This window comes from Hyla sarda, chromosome 1 (assembly GCF_029499605.1).
Source record: "Hyla sarda isolate aHylSar1 chromosome 1, aHylSar1.hap1, whole genome shotgun sequence".
NCBI classification, from domain to species: Eukaryota; Metazoa; Chordata; class Amphibia; order Anura; family Hylidae; genus Hyla; species Hyla sarda.
This window is the reverse complement of record NC_079189.1, coordinates 436,108,961-436,124,663: the sequence shown is the minus strand read 5'-3', so window position 1 is coordinate 436,124,663 and position 15,703 is coordinate 436,108,961. Positions and strand designations below refer to the sequence as shown.

General features: G+C 42.7%; 1 protein-coding gene and 1 gene segment (V, D, J or C); one reads left to right on the top strand and one right to left on the bottom strand.

Annotated features, from left to right (window-relative positions):
* The window catches only part of LOC130282796 (immunoglobulin lambda-1 light chain-like), a 271,573-nt gene that overhangs the window by 255,493 nt on the left and 377 nt on the right, over positions 1-15,703 (bottom strand).
* On the top strand, positions 7,570-15,520 carry C1H22orf15 (chromosome 1 C22orf15 homolog). Its single transcript, XM_056531600.1, has 5 exons — positions 7,570-7,981; positions 11,717-11,803; positions 13,171-13,293; positions 14,244-14,318; positions 14,737-15,520. The coding sequence occupies exons 1-5, from the start codon at positions 7,957-7,959 to the stop codon at positions 14,880-14,882; spliced, it is 456 nt and encodes a 151-aa protein (XP_056387575.1). The 5' UTR covers positions 7,570-7,956; the 3' UTR covers positions 14,883-15,520.

Genomic DNA, 15,703 nt, shown 5'->3' with positions numbered 1-15,703 from the left:
GAAAGTGCAAAAATACAAAAAAAAATGATGTCCTTAAGGGGTTAAATATCTATCTAATCTAATATCTCCCTCCTCCCAAGCAGAATATGGGATAAGTAGCCGATCGCTGGGGGTCTAACCGCTGGGGCCCCCCACCACCTCCGAGGTAGGACTCTGGCAATCTCACAGAGGTGCGCATCACGTCTACTGGCAAATGGAACGCCTTCCATTCATTCAATGCCCAGTGCTGTACTTGGGTCTTTTCGCGCTCTGGTAGGAATGAATAGAGGGCATGCCAGTGCCAAGGTGAACTCCTCACTGAGTGAGTCCCATCCTGATGATGGTGGGGGGTCTGTGGATAGGGGATCCTATCCGAATATCTCATTTCATGTCTTTATTTAACCCTTTCCCACTCCTGATGCGCTAAACAGGGTACTAGGGCATTCATATATATTTCTCACGTGTGGTGTACATATCAGCATTTCCCAACCAGGGTGCCTCAAGCTGTTGCAAGACTACAACTCCCTGCATGCCCAGACAGCCAAAGGCCAAAACGGAACATAGAACCCGTGTAACTGAGACCACAGCAGCTACCTTTCTGAAAAAAATAGAAACTAAACGGGATAAATTCATACGGGACAAGCATGACTATGATCAGAATAAAATGTTCTCTTGGAACAGCAAAAAAGTTAATAAGAACCGAAGGCGACAACCTAGAAAGAACCAAGGATCCACACAGAAAAGCAAAAACAAAGTCCCCGATTTCTGGACTACAGATTCGGATACTAGCGCTTCTGATGAAGCAAATGCAGCGAAAACTGGAATGCAGGAGAAATCTGTGGTCCCTTTAGGAGACGCACCAGGAGGGGCCGAGGAGGAAGAAAAGTAAGAGAGACGGAGCCTTCGAGAAAACGCAAGGGAGTGAGCTGGAGAGACTAAATCTTCCAAATAATGTAATCAACACAACAGAAGTGGACTTACCCCCCAATGTAGTGACTATCTTATCTAGAGGTTCCAACTTTGGATTAAATGACACATTTGATGCAGTTCAATTTGAGGCGGACTTATTTAAAGCTCTTAGGAAAATCAACTTGCATATATTTTTCAGCAAAGGGGGTTTGGGTACTACTGGGAGTGTTAATCTGGTTAAAGAGGGAGAAGCGCCTTGTAGAATAGGACCATTAGGGTTTAGCTTAGTGGAGGACTTCAGTCCTGCTGATAATGAGATGGTCAAGCTCCTCACTGGCCTGGCCAGTGATATAGATGGTAGTGTGAGTAGCGAAGTAGACGGGGTTTCCCCCTTTAAAGGGGGCAACCAGTCCACTTTTTCTCCTCCTGTCTTGGCGGGTAGCTCCCTTGACCTTCTTAGCAGGGCAGTCGTACAAGAAGTTAAAGCCTTAGTGTACCCTCCCACTGACCCTAATTTGTCTCCAACAGAACAGGCGGCTTTGAAATGGCTTAAAAGTAGACCTGATCTTAGAATTTGCAAAGCGAATAAAGGAGGAGGCACAGTAGTCTTGTCCTCCACATATTACGAAGAAGAGGCTTTACGCCTCTTAGGTGACAATTCTGTGTATGTTTCACTTAAATCCAACCCTACCGCTAAAATACAAGACCATCTCCGCTCCTTCCTCCGCATGCAAACAGAAAAAGATTGTCTAAAAATTTCCCTCATTTCCAAAGTTCCCCAAGTGGTATTTTTTTACCCCAAATTCATAAGTCACAGAGCCGACCCCCTGGCCGCCCTATTGTGGCGGGGATCGGCTCTGTGACTGAACCCCTCTCCCAGTATATTGACTGGATGTTAAGACCTTTGTTGCAAGCTGTCCCAACCTACCTTAAAGACACTAATCATCTGTTACAACATCTCTCTGAATTCTGCTGGCAACCCGGTTTCCACCTTTCATCAATCGATGTAGAGAGCCTGTACACCTGTATCCCACAGGATACGGGTGTACAGGCTATCAAAGATTTCCTTTCACGCACTGATAACTCTCCAGAATTGAATGATTTTATTACTGAGGACCAGTCCCTATGGCTGGTCCTCAGTAATAACACCTTTACTTACAACAACACCTGGTACAGACAGTTGGGACTCCAGTCTCTTGCACACATGCAAATCTTTTTCTCTCCATGTTAGAGAGAAGATTTGTATTTTCTAGTAAGAACCCCTTTTTCATTAACAATAAATTATTTTTACGCTATGTAGACGATATTCTGGTTGTTTGGGACGGAGATGAGGACATGTTCAAGAATTTTGTTACCTATCTTAATCTATCTAATGATATGAACATGTTCTTCACCTCTGTCTTTGGGGACCAGGAAATTGATTTTCTAGATGTGAAGATCCAGATTCGTAATGATAGATTTGTCACCTCCGGTTTCAGGAAGCCCACTGCAAAAAATTTGATCCTCCATTTTGACAGCTCCCACCCTCTGCATGTACGCAGAGGCATTCCATATAGTCAATTTCTCCTTCTTAAACGTATTAATAGTGAAGTGGGCACTTACTATGCACAAGCGGAAGAACTTAAACAACCATTTTTGCAGAGGGGCTATCCTGAAGTCCTGATCGATCATTGCTTCAAGAGAGCAGAAACAGTTGAAAGATCTAGTCTGCTCAAATCTAGATGCAGAAAACCCGCAGGTTCACGACCCATACGTTTCACCTTTGCTTTTTCTAACAGTAACATGAACCAGATTATTAGTGCTGCCATTAGATGTCACTGGTTCATGTTGCAAACGGATCCCCTTTTAGAAAAGGCTTCTATTGGCCAGCCTCTGGTCACTTTTAGAAGAAGCACCACACTGGGTGACATTTTCAGAAAAAATGCTAGAGATGGTGCTACACTTAGGAGTAACAACTCTAACTGGCTCAGTAGAGATCTGCCCACAGGCAATTATGCCTGTAAACATTGCTCGTTCTGTACGCAGAATTTAGCCCAGAAACGTATCTTGAAACGGGGCTATACAAATACTTTACAACAGTTTATTACATGCAGTACTTCTTATGTTGTTTATATCCTTTTATGCCCGTGTGGATTCGTTTATGTCAGCAAAACTATTAGGAGCCTGTTCATACGAGTTAGAGAGCACCTGCGATCCCTCCGTACAGGAAAAGGTGCTCCCAGGCTCATTGCACACATGAACGAGGCACATGGAGGCAATGGATCTTTACTCAAGTTTGCAGGTCTAGAAAAAATTGACTGCCCAAAAAACGGAGGTGACCGCCACAACATTTTACTCCAATGTGAAGCTCGTTGGATCCTCAGACTGGAGGCCTTAGGGCTGGCCGGTCTGAATGATCGCAACGATCTAAGCTCGTTTTTGTAATCTTGGTTTTAACTGTAACTGTAAAGAAACAGTTTGTCGCTGCGAGGCTGCTCCTCTGTGTCTACCCGCTGTACCTTGCTACGGATACCGAATAAAGACTTCGTTTGGCACAAATACCTGAGTGAGTGCATCTGCTTTCTTTCTTCTTTATTGCTCTATCAGCATATGCCACACATAATAGGACCGTGAATTTGAACATTCTCTACGTGCATTTTACGCGATTTGGAGAAATTCACGGGTCATTGAAGCGCTGCAGTCCCCATCATTGAAGCCCACTATCTCCGGTATCCATATGAGACGGCCGAGTCTCTAAGCAGCGATCTATCCTTCAGCTCTTCAGTACTGCAAGTATACTTAACATTGCTACTGTTTACTCATAAACACTGCTGGTATACCAGACATTGCTACATTGTTACCATGCAACAATTGTTACATTGTTGCCAACGGATACAACTCATTCTACTACCAGCGCATTGAACAGTACAATTCTGCACTTTACATATTCATTTCTATTCAAAAGACACCACTATTTTATTCTTCCATATCCACAGACGTGTGGCTTTTATATTGATTGTATTTTATTACATATTTTTATATTATAATGTATTCTATGCTATCTATGTAATTTTCTAATTTATTAAATTGTATTTTGTGTCCCCGCTGACCCACAAGGGCCCTGCACGTCATGGAGCACATTACACATTTGAAACAATTAATTAATAAATGTCTATTCAGTATTCAAGATCCTGAGCCTCAATTTTCCTTTTAATCACTTTACTTTCCGACACCGTGGGTATAGGTGCCATTTGAGTTGCTTGGATCAAGGTAACTAGCAGATTTTCTATAGATTTGTAAATTACTTCTATTTAAAAATCTTAATCCTTCCAGTACTTATTAGCTCCTGTATGATCCACAGGAAGTTCTTTTCTTTTTGAATTTCCTTTCCGTCTGACCACAGTGCTCTCTGCGGACACCTCTGTCCATGTCAGGAACTGTCCAGAGCAGGAGAGGTTTTCTATGTGGATTTGTTCCTACTCTGCACAGTTCCTAAAATGGACAGAGGTGTCCGCAGAGAGCACTGGTCAGACAGAAAATACATTTAAAAAGAAAAGAACTTCCTGTGGATCGTACAGCAGCTGATTACATTTTTTTAATAGAAGTAATTTACAAATCTGCTTAACTTTCTGGCACCAGTTGATTTAAAAATATATATATATGTTTTCCAATGGAGTACCCCTTAAACTAGGGGGGGAAAAGAGCAGGAAGGCAGTGGCGGGCCCCCCTCAGTCATGGGCACTCTGTCTGTCCGCCCCTGTACAGTTGGCGACTGATAATGTGGTATGGGGTGTGAGATGCAATGCAGATGGAATTATCCTAGGGGCAGATGGCATTAACCCTTGTATTCGTGATGCCAGGGTGTAGTTTATCCTCAATACCACCCGAAGGGATACTGCTGGATCCTGGGCCAGGCACGGGGGCAATGATGACTCCGACGCCAAGTTTCGGACAACGGTAGCTCTACTGAGTGACAGATAGAACAGTCTATATAGTTCAGCCAGGCCCATGGAGGTGACCAGTGACTTCAGAGACCTTAAAGTCTTGCTAGGACTTGCAGTAGATTTGGCCAATCTTAGTGCAGGCCACTCTGACTTGACAATAGATGACAATGACTGACTTGACTTGAGACAGACTAAGCTGTGACTGTAGCTTATTTGTAGATTTGAAGCTTGTGGCTGCAGGACTAATCTGAGGCCTCCTATGACTCCGGACACACTCCTAGTCTTGACTTGACCTCAGCAAAGACATATCTCCAAAGAGAGCGAAGAGACACCTCCCAGGGTTTTTATAGGGGAGACTCTGGTTGGGTCCCATAGGTCACCCTTACGTCACATGATCACTGATACCTCCTGGGTTACACTCACATGACAACTCACATGACAACTGGTGATCACATGTTAACATTTCTTAAAGCAATAACCTTTTTATACAAATTTTACAGTATAACACATTGCAGAAAATATATATATGAGGGGACAGGTGTAGAGGGGGCCCAGGGGACACTGAAGGGAGGCTGCCTGACAAGGCAGCAAGGGTACGGGGTAATGTAATGTCCCAGTACAGGACATTGTCCTGTCAGGTTGAGACCCTCAGTGTCCTGTTGTTTCCAGAATGTTGTGTATACTGCTTTAATGTACAGCATGGGCCATTTATATGGATACACCTTAATAAAATGGGAATGGTTGGTGATATTAACTTCCTGTTTGTGGTACATTAGTATATGTGAGGGTGGGAACTTTTCAAGATGGGTGGTGACCATGGTGGCCATTTTGAAGTCAGCCATTTTTAATCCAACTTTTGTTTTTTCAATAGGAAGAGGGTCATGTGTCACATCAACGTATTGGGAATTTCACAAGAAAAACAATAACGTGATTTGTTTTAACGTAACTTTATTCTTTCATGAGTTATTTACAAGTTTCTGACCACTTATAAAATGTGTTCAATGTGCTGCCCATTGTGTTGGATTGTCAATGCAACCCTCTTCTCCCACTCTTCACACACTGATAGCAACACCGCAGGAGAAATGCTAGCACAGGCTTCCAGTATCCGTAGTTTTAGGTGCTGCAGAATGGGCAAAACAAAAATTGGAACAGGGCCCTCAGTTTACGCAGAAGATTTTGTTCAATGATGAGGCAAACTTTTATGTGAATGGTGAAGTTAACAAACAAAACCTCCGCTATTGGTCTAACACTAACCCACATTGGATAGATCCCTCCAAGACTGTTAGAACACAAAAATTGATGGTATGGTGTGGTGTATGGGGTACAAAGATAGTGGGGCCATTCTTCATCAATGGAAACCTCAAGGCCACTGGATATGCGAAATTGCTACATGATGATGTGTTTCCCTCTTTATGCACTGAAGCTGGCACGTTCCCTGAGTTTTTCCAGCAAGATGGTGCACCACCACATTATGGCTGTCAGGTCCGAGCAATCCTAGATGAACAGTTTCCTGGAAAGTGGATTGGTCATCGTGGGCCAGTTGAATGGCCCTCATGGTCTCCCGATCTGACCCCTTTAGACTTTTATCTTTGGGGTCATCTGAAGGCAATTGTCTATGCTGTGAAGATACGAGATGTGCAGCACCTGAAACTACGGATCCTGGAAGCCTGTGCTAGCATTTCTCCTGCGGTGTTGCTATCAGTGTGTGAAGAGTGGAAGAAGAGGGTTGCATTGACAATCCAACACAATGGGCAGCACATTGAACACATTTTATAAGTGGTCAGAAACTTGTAAATAGCTCATGAAAGAATAAAGTTACGTTAAAACTAGAGATGAGCGAACTTACAGTAAATTCGATTCGTCACAAACTTCTTGGCTCAGCAGTTGATGACTTTTCCTGCATAAATGAGTTCAGTTTACAGGTGCTCCCGTGGGCTGGAAAAGGTGGATACAGTCCTAGGAGACTCTTTCCTAGGAATGTATCCACCTTTTCCAGCCCACCGGAGCACCTGAAGGCTGAACTAATTTATGCAAGAAAAGTCATCAACTGCCGAGCTGAGAAGTTCGTGACGAATCGAACTTACTGTAAGTTCGCTCATCTCTAGTTAAAACCAAGCACATCATTGTTTTTCTTGTGAAATTCCCAATAAGTTTGATGTGTCACATGACCCTCTTCCTATTGAAAAAACAAAAATTGGATTCAAAATGGCCGACTTCAAAATCTTGAAAAGTTTCCCCCTCACATATACTAATGTGCCACAAACAGGAAGTTAATATCACCAACCATTCCCATTTTATTAAGGTGTATCCATATAAATGGCCCACCCTGTACATACACTCTGCCCTGAAATTCCGCACGCTGCAGCAGAGTCCCATTGATTTTAATGGTATTCTGCTGCACTGTGCACACGACACAAAAATAAAATTAAAATAAAACACCAAAAAGAAAAAAAGGGAGTTTTGTGTTTCATAAATCCCTATTGACTTTCAGCTAACATCTGGCTGTGGCATTTAATTTTTTTAAATTTTTTTTAATTTTTTTACACACAAAACAAAGCATTGTGCGGCATTTGTGGCATTTTGAGGGAGCGTTTTTGCTGTGAAAGCTAAGGGAGAGATTGAGAGATTTAGCAATCCTTGTTCAGATAAGCAATGGAGCAGTTGCCCATAGCAACCAGAGTCCTGCTTTCATTTTTTCAGAGGCCCTTTTGAAACTGAAAGCTGGCATCTGATTGGTTGCTATGGGCAACTGCTCCACTGTTCCCTGCACAAGGTTTAATAAATCTTCCCCAATGTCTGGTTTCTCTTTTCGGAATGTTACATTGTTAGGGCGGAAGAACCCGTTTTGTCATTTGAGTTGCGCACATTCCAGCAAAGAGAAGACTATTGAGCGCAATGTTTTCCACCCACTGTGTCATAGTAAAACTCCATAGGGGATAATTATATGCCTCTTGGCACAAGCTTTTGTTGCTTCTTAGATACCAAGACAAAAGGCCTGACTCTCTGCTGGGTTAAGGCGGCTAACAGTAAAAAGAAGCCCTGTAAATCTCACATTCTTACAGAACCTTAAAAGAAGTGCAGACTTCCTTACGGAAGATCTTAGTAATAGAAACACCGCCGGGATATAAGACCAGTATTGGAGGAAATGTTCATCACAGTGAAATTTGGAGGTAAGAAACTTACTTTTAACTTGAGAGTCTTTTTATGCACTGTGTTAGTCATTGAGCATAGCATACACCAGTGTTTTCTAACCAGGGTGCCTCCAGCTGTTGCAAAACTACAACTCCCAGCATGTCCGGACAGCCTTTGGCTGTCCGGGCATGCTGTGAGTTGTAGTTTTGCAACAGCTGGAGGCACACTGTATGGAAAACATGGGTTCACAAAGCAATGTCCATGACATGGCCTACTTTGCCGACTGGAAGCAATTTATAAGCAAATATAGGAATAGAAAAGTTGGGTTCACACGAAAATAAAGAAAACATAGTAAACAACAAGAAACAAAACAAGAAAAGAGAAGAGGGTAATCGCCTGCATAAATCCAGCCTGCCAAGTCTGAATCCATATTCTAATTCCCAAATGTAAAGCGAGCCTAATAGAGCCTAAGGCTGGGTTCACACGATGGAATTTCTGTGCGGAATTCTGCATTATAATTTCGCACGGCGATTCCGCAGCAGCAGACTTTCATTGACTAAAATGGGATTCTGCAGTGCTATTCACATAGCAGAATGTTTCCGCGCCAGAAATATCCAGTGCCTGCAGAAAAAAATACACGTGTGGTGTCCTGGTACCGTATTGCATCCAGTACCTAGTGTAGAGGTCCCCAAAGTCAGAGTAACTATGTTCAGGTAGGGTTCCTCAGGTGGGACAGCCCCTAGTCGCCTCTCCTTAAGTTTAACTTGTATATTAATAAATGTATATATTAGTAATTTTATCTATATTATATAGGAATGTATAGTACTTACCTTGTTCAGCGTCGCAGGACCTTCGCTCATGTGACCAAGCTAGTAACCTCTATGGTATGTTGCAGGACCTTAGGAGGTCCTTGGGTCACGTGATACCCAGCATTCTCTGTAATGGTGATTGACATCCGTATGGATTAGCTTTAGTCCAGCCCCTACCCATATAAGGGATCTGCGTCCAATTATTTTTCTCTTGGGTTGCTGCTCTTGTGGATGCCGGACTAACAGGACGGTGTGCTACGCAACTTTCAACGACACGCTAGGCCTCAAAACCTACGGCCTCAGCAGAACCAAAAATCGTGAGTCTTATACTAATTCCTGCTAATACTAGCCTGACTACTGGACCGCAACTAATTCCTCTAAATCCAGTGGAACAGCGCAATAGTCTAGAGCACGGGTGTCAAACACAAAGCCCACAGGCCGAATCCAGCCAGCCAGACCTCGTCATGTGGCCCGCGTAGCCGCCACCGGCCGCCAGCCTTCACCAACGTCTGCCCTCTAGCGATCCTCCTTTGGTCCTCCTGGTCCTCCGCCTCTATGGTTGTACGCACGGGACGTCGTCAGTGACGTCCCGTGCGTACAACCATATAGGCGCGGGAGGACCAGGAGGATGGCAGGAGGAAGCTCTCCGGCCGGGGCCTGGTAAGTGACCGGCGGCACGTTATCTTCTTCTCTTCAGCATGGTCCATAGGCCATAGCAGTAGATTGTGACCCCGGGCCGGAGGAGCGGTGACCGGATCACAGTGGGGGCAGCACACAGACATACAGCCTCCAGCCATACACTGTATATGGCTGGAGGCTGTATGTCTGTGGGGAGGGAGGGAAGGGGGGGGTGCTGTCAACCTAACGTGGGGGGAACTATACTGCCAACTAATGTGGGGGAACATGCTGCCAACTAATGTGGGGGAACATGCTGCCTACCTAATGTGGGGGGAACTATACTGCCTACCTAATGTGGGGGAACTATACTGCCTACCTAATGTGGGGGGAACTATACTGCCAACCTAATGTGGGGGAACATGCTGCCTACTAATGTGGGGGAACATGCTGCCTACCTAATGTGGGGGGAACTATACTGCCAACCTAATGTGGGGGAACATGCTGCCAACTAATGTGGGGGAACTATACTGCCTACCTAATGTGGGGGGGAACTATACTGCCAACCTAATGTGGGGGGAACTATGCTGCCAACCTAATGTGGGGGGAACTATACTGCCAACCTAATGTGGGGGAACATGCTGCCTACCTAATGTGCGTGGAACTATACTGCCCACCTAATGTGGGGGAACATGCTGCCTACCTAATGTGGGGGGAACTACAAGGTACTGTACATTGCGGTAGGAGGGGTAGTCTTATATGGCGAGTATATGCCAAATTCTACATTTTAACTGTAAAAGTTGGCAAAGTTGGGGGTCGTCTTATACACCCAGTCGTCTTCTACGCCGGCATATATGGTATGTGGGGGGGGAGGGGTCCTACAGATACAACCGACCCTTTGAGGGTGACCAAACTGCTGATGCGGCCCCCGATGAATTTGAGTTTGACACCCCTGGTCTAGAGACTCTTAAAGCTAAAGTCGCAACCATTGTCAATCTCCAAAAGGAAGCTGTATTGATGAGAGACTGTTATGTTGATGAAGTGTACAGAAAATCTTCAGTAAAGTTAACGCTTTTTACAGAAGCTTTCCGGTTGTGGACAATCCATTGTTACTCACTACTTGAACTCAGTATCATCTACCTCCCTATCGTTCCTGGGAATGGCGGCGGTAGGAAAAGCTTTATTGAGGAGCCCTCACCCTGGCGTCACGAATAGCAAGGGTTAACAAACACCCTTTAATACCCGCACAGCTACACTCTCCATTCCCTACACCCCCCAAGCTACCACATGTCTATTTTTTCTGCGGACTCCGCACAGAAATGCATTGCAGTCTTTGAGAAGGGGCATTTCCGAGCTGTACTAGCGCCAGCATGTTCTGCTGTCAGCGGAATGTCAGTACAGAGATTTTCCATGCGGATATTCCCTCGTGTGAACATGGCCTCTGGATTTCCACATGGAAATTCCCCAGTCTGCTCAATAAAGCAAAATCCCTGTTGAAACCAATACAAAATGCAATGCACCTAAAAATTCCACGCAATATTCCAAAGCGGATTTCCGTGTAGAACGTCTGACATGTGAACCATGTTCACGCGGCGTAAAATGTGCAAAATGTCCGAACGGAAAACACGTGCGGACATTCCCCACATTTGAATAATCATGCAGGTGCTAGGACCACTCGGAAATGCACTGTTTCATAACTGGCAATGCATTTCCGAATGAAATCCACAAAAAGAATAAACAAATCTATTTGTGGACGACGTTATTGGGATTTCACGCTGCAAAAACATCTTCTGCGGAAATTCCATCAAGTGAACAGTGCAGAAGAATCCCATTGATATGAATGCAGCAGAATATTCCATCGTGTGAATATAACCAGAGGTTCTATTAGGCTCGACCTATATTAGGGAAATAGAATATTGGAAATTCAGTTATATATCCATCTCAGGCTATGTTCACACTACGGAATGTCCGCACAGAGCATCTCCATGCGGATATTCCGCACAGGAATAGGCGGTCTCATAGACGTCTATGCATTCCGTGCGGAGTCCACAGAAAGAATGAATGTGTTCATTCTTTCTGTGGACACAGAAAACAGAATTTCTGTGCCTGAAACATCTGGCACAGAAATTCTGCCACATGGACAGGGCAGCAGAATCCCGTTGAATTCAACAGGACTCTACTGCTCCGGAATCTCCGTTCCGAATACCAACGCGGAAACAGGCACGGAAATTCCAACGTGTGCACATGGCCCTACCTAAATCCAATCCTCTGCTCCCCTTCAAGACCAATGCATACTGTGTACTACTGTTGTACTGAACCATCCTCTAACCAAAAGATTTTGTTTTTCAGCTGATGATCATATTTTATTAAATCCCAACTGCAAGGTTGTCAATTTAACCGAAAGCTTGAGGGTCAAATGCCATTGTGGACCTGAGGGTGAGTAACAGCTGGAGGATTATTGACATTTGTAGGTTTAACTAATATTCAGGGAAAAGCTGCACGATTATGAAGGAACTCAGACATTAGTTGAATGGGTTGTCCAGTATTAGATGAAAGAGTCTGCCTTTTTTTTTTCCGGAAACACTATCACAGCCTAATCTTCCGAACTATCGAGGTTTGAAAATGATATTCATTTATAACTATCTAAATCCCTTAGGCTGGATTTACATGGTGAAAAATGTGCGAAATGTCCACACAGAAAAAATTGTGAACGTTTAAATCTGGCAGGCACTATAACCGCTCGGAAAAGTGCTACCTTATAGACGGCAATGAATTTCCTTGCGGAATCCGCAGAAAGAATAGACATGTCTATTCTTCTAAATTTTCCAGATGTTTTTGCCAAGGAAATTCTGCAGTGTGAACAGTGCAGCAGAATCCCATTGAAATCAATGGAACTCTGCTGCAGCAGAATGTCCATGCAGAGGATTCTGTGTGGAAATTCCGCACAAATTCCTCCGTGTGAACGTACCCTTTAGGGTGCGTTAACCAAAAGATCACCAAGGAGGTGATCCACTAATCCCCTATATTTCCCATATATTAAAATACTATAATCTTTATTGAACACAAAAAAAACACCAAAAAACTAATGGGTTAAAAGTATCAGCATATTTCTCTTCCCATAGTATTAGTTGTTAGAGTGCCATTCTGGCGTCACTGTATCTCCATCTGTCCTTGCGCATCTGCAGTATGCGCACTATAAGGGAAGAGTGTGCACTGTATTTAAAACCTACTCGCGGCCCCCCTCGACATGTTTCGCCGTACTATACGGCTTTGTCAAGAGGTTTTACGGCGTGTGAACATACCCTTGAGGTACGTTCACATGGGATTGAAATGGTGCAGATTTTCTGCAACAGAATTTTTACATTATACACACACACACACACACGCACAACAGGTTGAATCCCATCTACATTGCTTCTTCTGTAATCAGAGACACACCTAATGCCCCTGGCATTATTTTTTCAATGGGATTCTGCTGCACTATGCACACTGCAGGATTCCCATGACGGAAATTTCTGCAACACAAATTCCAGATTCTATGCTCCACCAAAAGAATGAACATGTTCAATCCTTCGGTGGCATTCCGCACAGACTGGATTGCCGTTAATGGAGACAATGCAGTGCATGTCCACACTGTCATAGTGTTGACTGATTTGGACGGCACCCGCTGCACACTAAATCTCATGTAGTGATTACTTGAAACAAAATTCTGTAGTGTAAATGGGCTCTAACTTGTGTATATCGCAGTTATATCACTGTTCTCTGTATTTCATGACATACATATTTGCATTTGTATTCTTTAGTTGCAATTGATCTCCTGGATGAGTCAGGAAATCTTATTAATCTCAGTGATCTTGAAGGATCCCAAGATATTGCTTCTAATTACCTTAAGGAACGACAATCTTATGTTCTGGTCAAAATTATCCGTAAGTAGAAATGTGCAGAATTTAATATGTATCACCTATATTGTATGACATCTGCCTGAATAGCTCAGGGTTCACTGAACTGAAAGAAAACAGTTCTAATAGAAAATCTACTGTAAAAATAAAATGGTTTTATTTGTGATTATATTCATATTTGTTACACATAGAAGGGTCTACCCATTACATTACTCTTTATTCACTACTAAATTCAGTCCTTTTATTATTCTTTTACGATAAGAACATTAAAAATGTGAAGCGTTTCCAACAGATGCCCACAAACCGTATTGTGGCCACAATTCTTAGTTCTACTGTAGATCTAATGACCTAAATCAACAGCATCATAGATCTATATGGTGCCATTGGGCTGGACATTTCACCCATAACATGCCAGTCATATGTTCCTGGGAATCTGGTCTTAGGGTTGGGTGCATAAGCAAAGGTACAGAGAATACATTGATCAGTAGAATGTTACAAAAAGGCAGAATTGACAAAATAGTTTATGATCAGTAAAAAGGAACTGATCAATCTAGACATATAAGGGGACATATTCAAAAAGTTGCTAAGTTTTACTTTGACTAGGCAGTCTAAAATTGCACCAGATTTTTAACAGTGACCCAGGCGGTTTGAAAATTTGGTGCATCTTACACCGTGTGCTCAGTCCATACCACCTCTGAGTTGGTATAGCTAAAGACTGATTTTTTGACACATACTATTAAAAAATTTGGCACAATTTAATTGCCTTGCCTGCCCCTTTTCCCAACGCCATGTCCCCTTTTGAAAAAACCCAGTGCACATGGTGCAAACAATGCAAAATTCTTACACTTAAAAAGGTATGCCACTTTTTTAATCAATCTGGCGGAGTTTACACGAACAAAAAAGTCCCGTTCATTTTTTAATATTCCCCCATAGTACCTAAGATTCTAACTTTATTTTCTAACTCTTTAAAATTGTAGGTGGTGAAGGATCTGAGCAGGCACGCTATGAGTCTTTGCTAGAGAATCTGTGGAAGCATCACCCAGAGTTAGCAGGTAAATTATTCACTCTATTAGTTATGTAATTATACATGGCCAGGACAGGTGTGTGTGTGTGTGTGTGGGGGGGGGTTGGCGGGCTTCAGGGGGCAAGGGCAGGATGGGGGTGGAGTGAGTTGTTTCTGAAAACCCTTCTCTGGATGCCAAAAGACTCAAAAATGTTGTGACTGTAATGGCTTTTTTGCATGGAACAGGGTTAGGCCACAATGACACCATGTTTTGCATTCCATTGAAAGGTACTTGTCTTGTATTCAATGATATGAATATAATAGAGTGTATATATATATGTATATATATATATATATATATATATATATATATATATATAAATAAACTCAAACTACTACAGCAAAGGAACCCCATAGAATTCTTAAATACATTTTAAGAACTGCAAATATCACTTTTTTTTATGCAGAACGTTTGCAGAAGCTCTCAAACCCTCACGTACGGGACAAGTGGCGCAACTCTGTTCAAAAGAAGACTCGAACTCCCAAGGAAACACCTTTTTCTTCTCCAACGAAAATAAGAGCAGCTTCTCAGTTGAAGAACAAGCTGGCCTAAATAACTAATTCAGCCATATAGTAAAATATGAAGCAATGTAAATCATAGCAGCAGTAACCTACACAGCAAATCTGGGTATTAACTGCTGAGCTATTTATTGTGCAGATCGCATCATCCAACCGTCAGATTGAACTCGCCAAAAACATAAAAAGGAAGATTTGTCAAACGCCAAAAGACTAAATGTCAACAAAATAAGGATACATTGCTGAACTTCTGTGATAAAATCAAACAGGAATAGGTTATTTAACTTTTTATATATATTTTTTGGAATCTTGAGATTGAATAAATTCATCAGAAATGACTATTACTTTGGGTCACAAAATGTAAAGTGCTTGTTTGCGTCGCCAGATATAGAACTATGTAACGTCCACTGGCCAGCGTTCAGAAGATTTAGTTCTGAACAATGTGCGTGCGCAGCGTGTGCACGGCGTTCGGAACTATATGTTCTGAACGCTGGCCAGTGGAGTACCCCTTTAAAAGAAGGTGTAAAGTGTTATATAGATGGATTATTGCTTCTGTTTCAACAGTTTTAAAATATGCCAAATACTGTAACACAATAAGATGTGTTATTCTAATTATTGTAATTCAATTAGTTGTGATTAAAGATGATTGTAACACTATGGATACAACTGTAGCAAACTGCCAGCTGTGAGAAGTAATAGGTGTTTTTTAGTCTCGTGAAGACAAGGGCATATGTGGCATGTGTGCTGCAGATATTCCACACAAATTCCTGTGCAGTACATTTTATGGTAAAATAAGGGTTTCTAAAGTACAAATTGTCAAAAAAATGTATTTCCAGAATCAATTATCATATTTAAGAA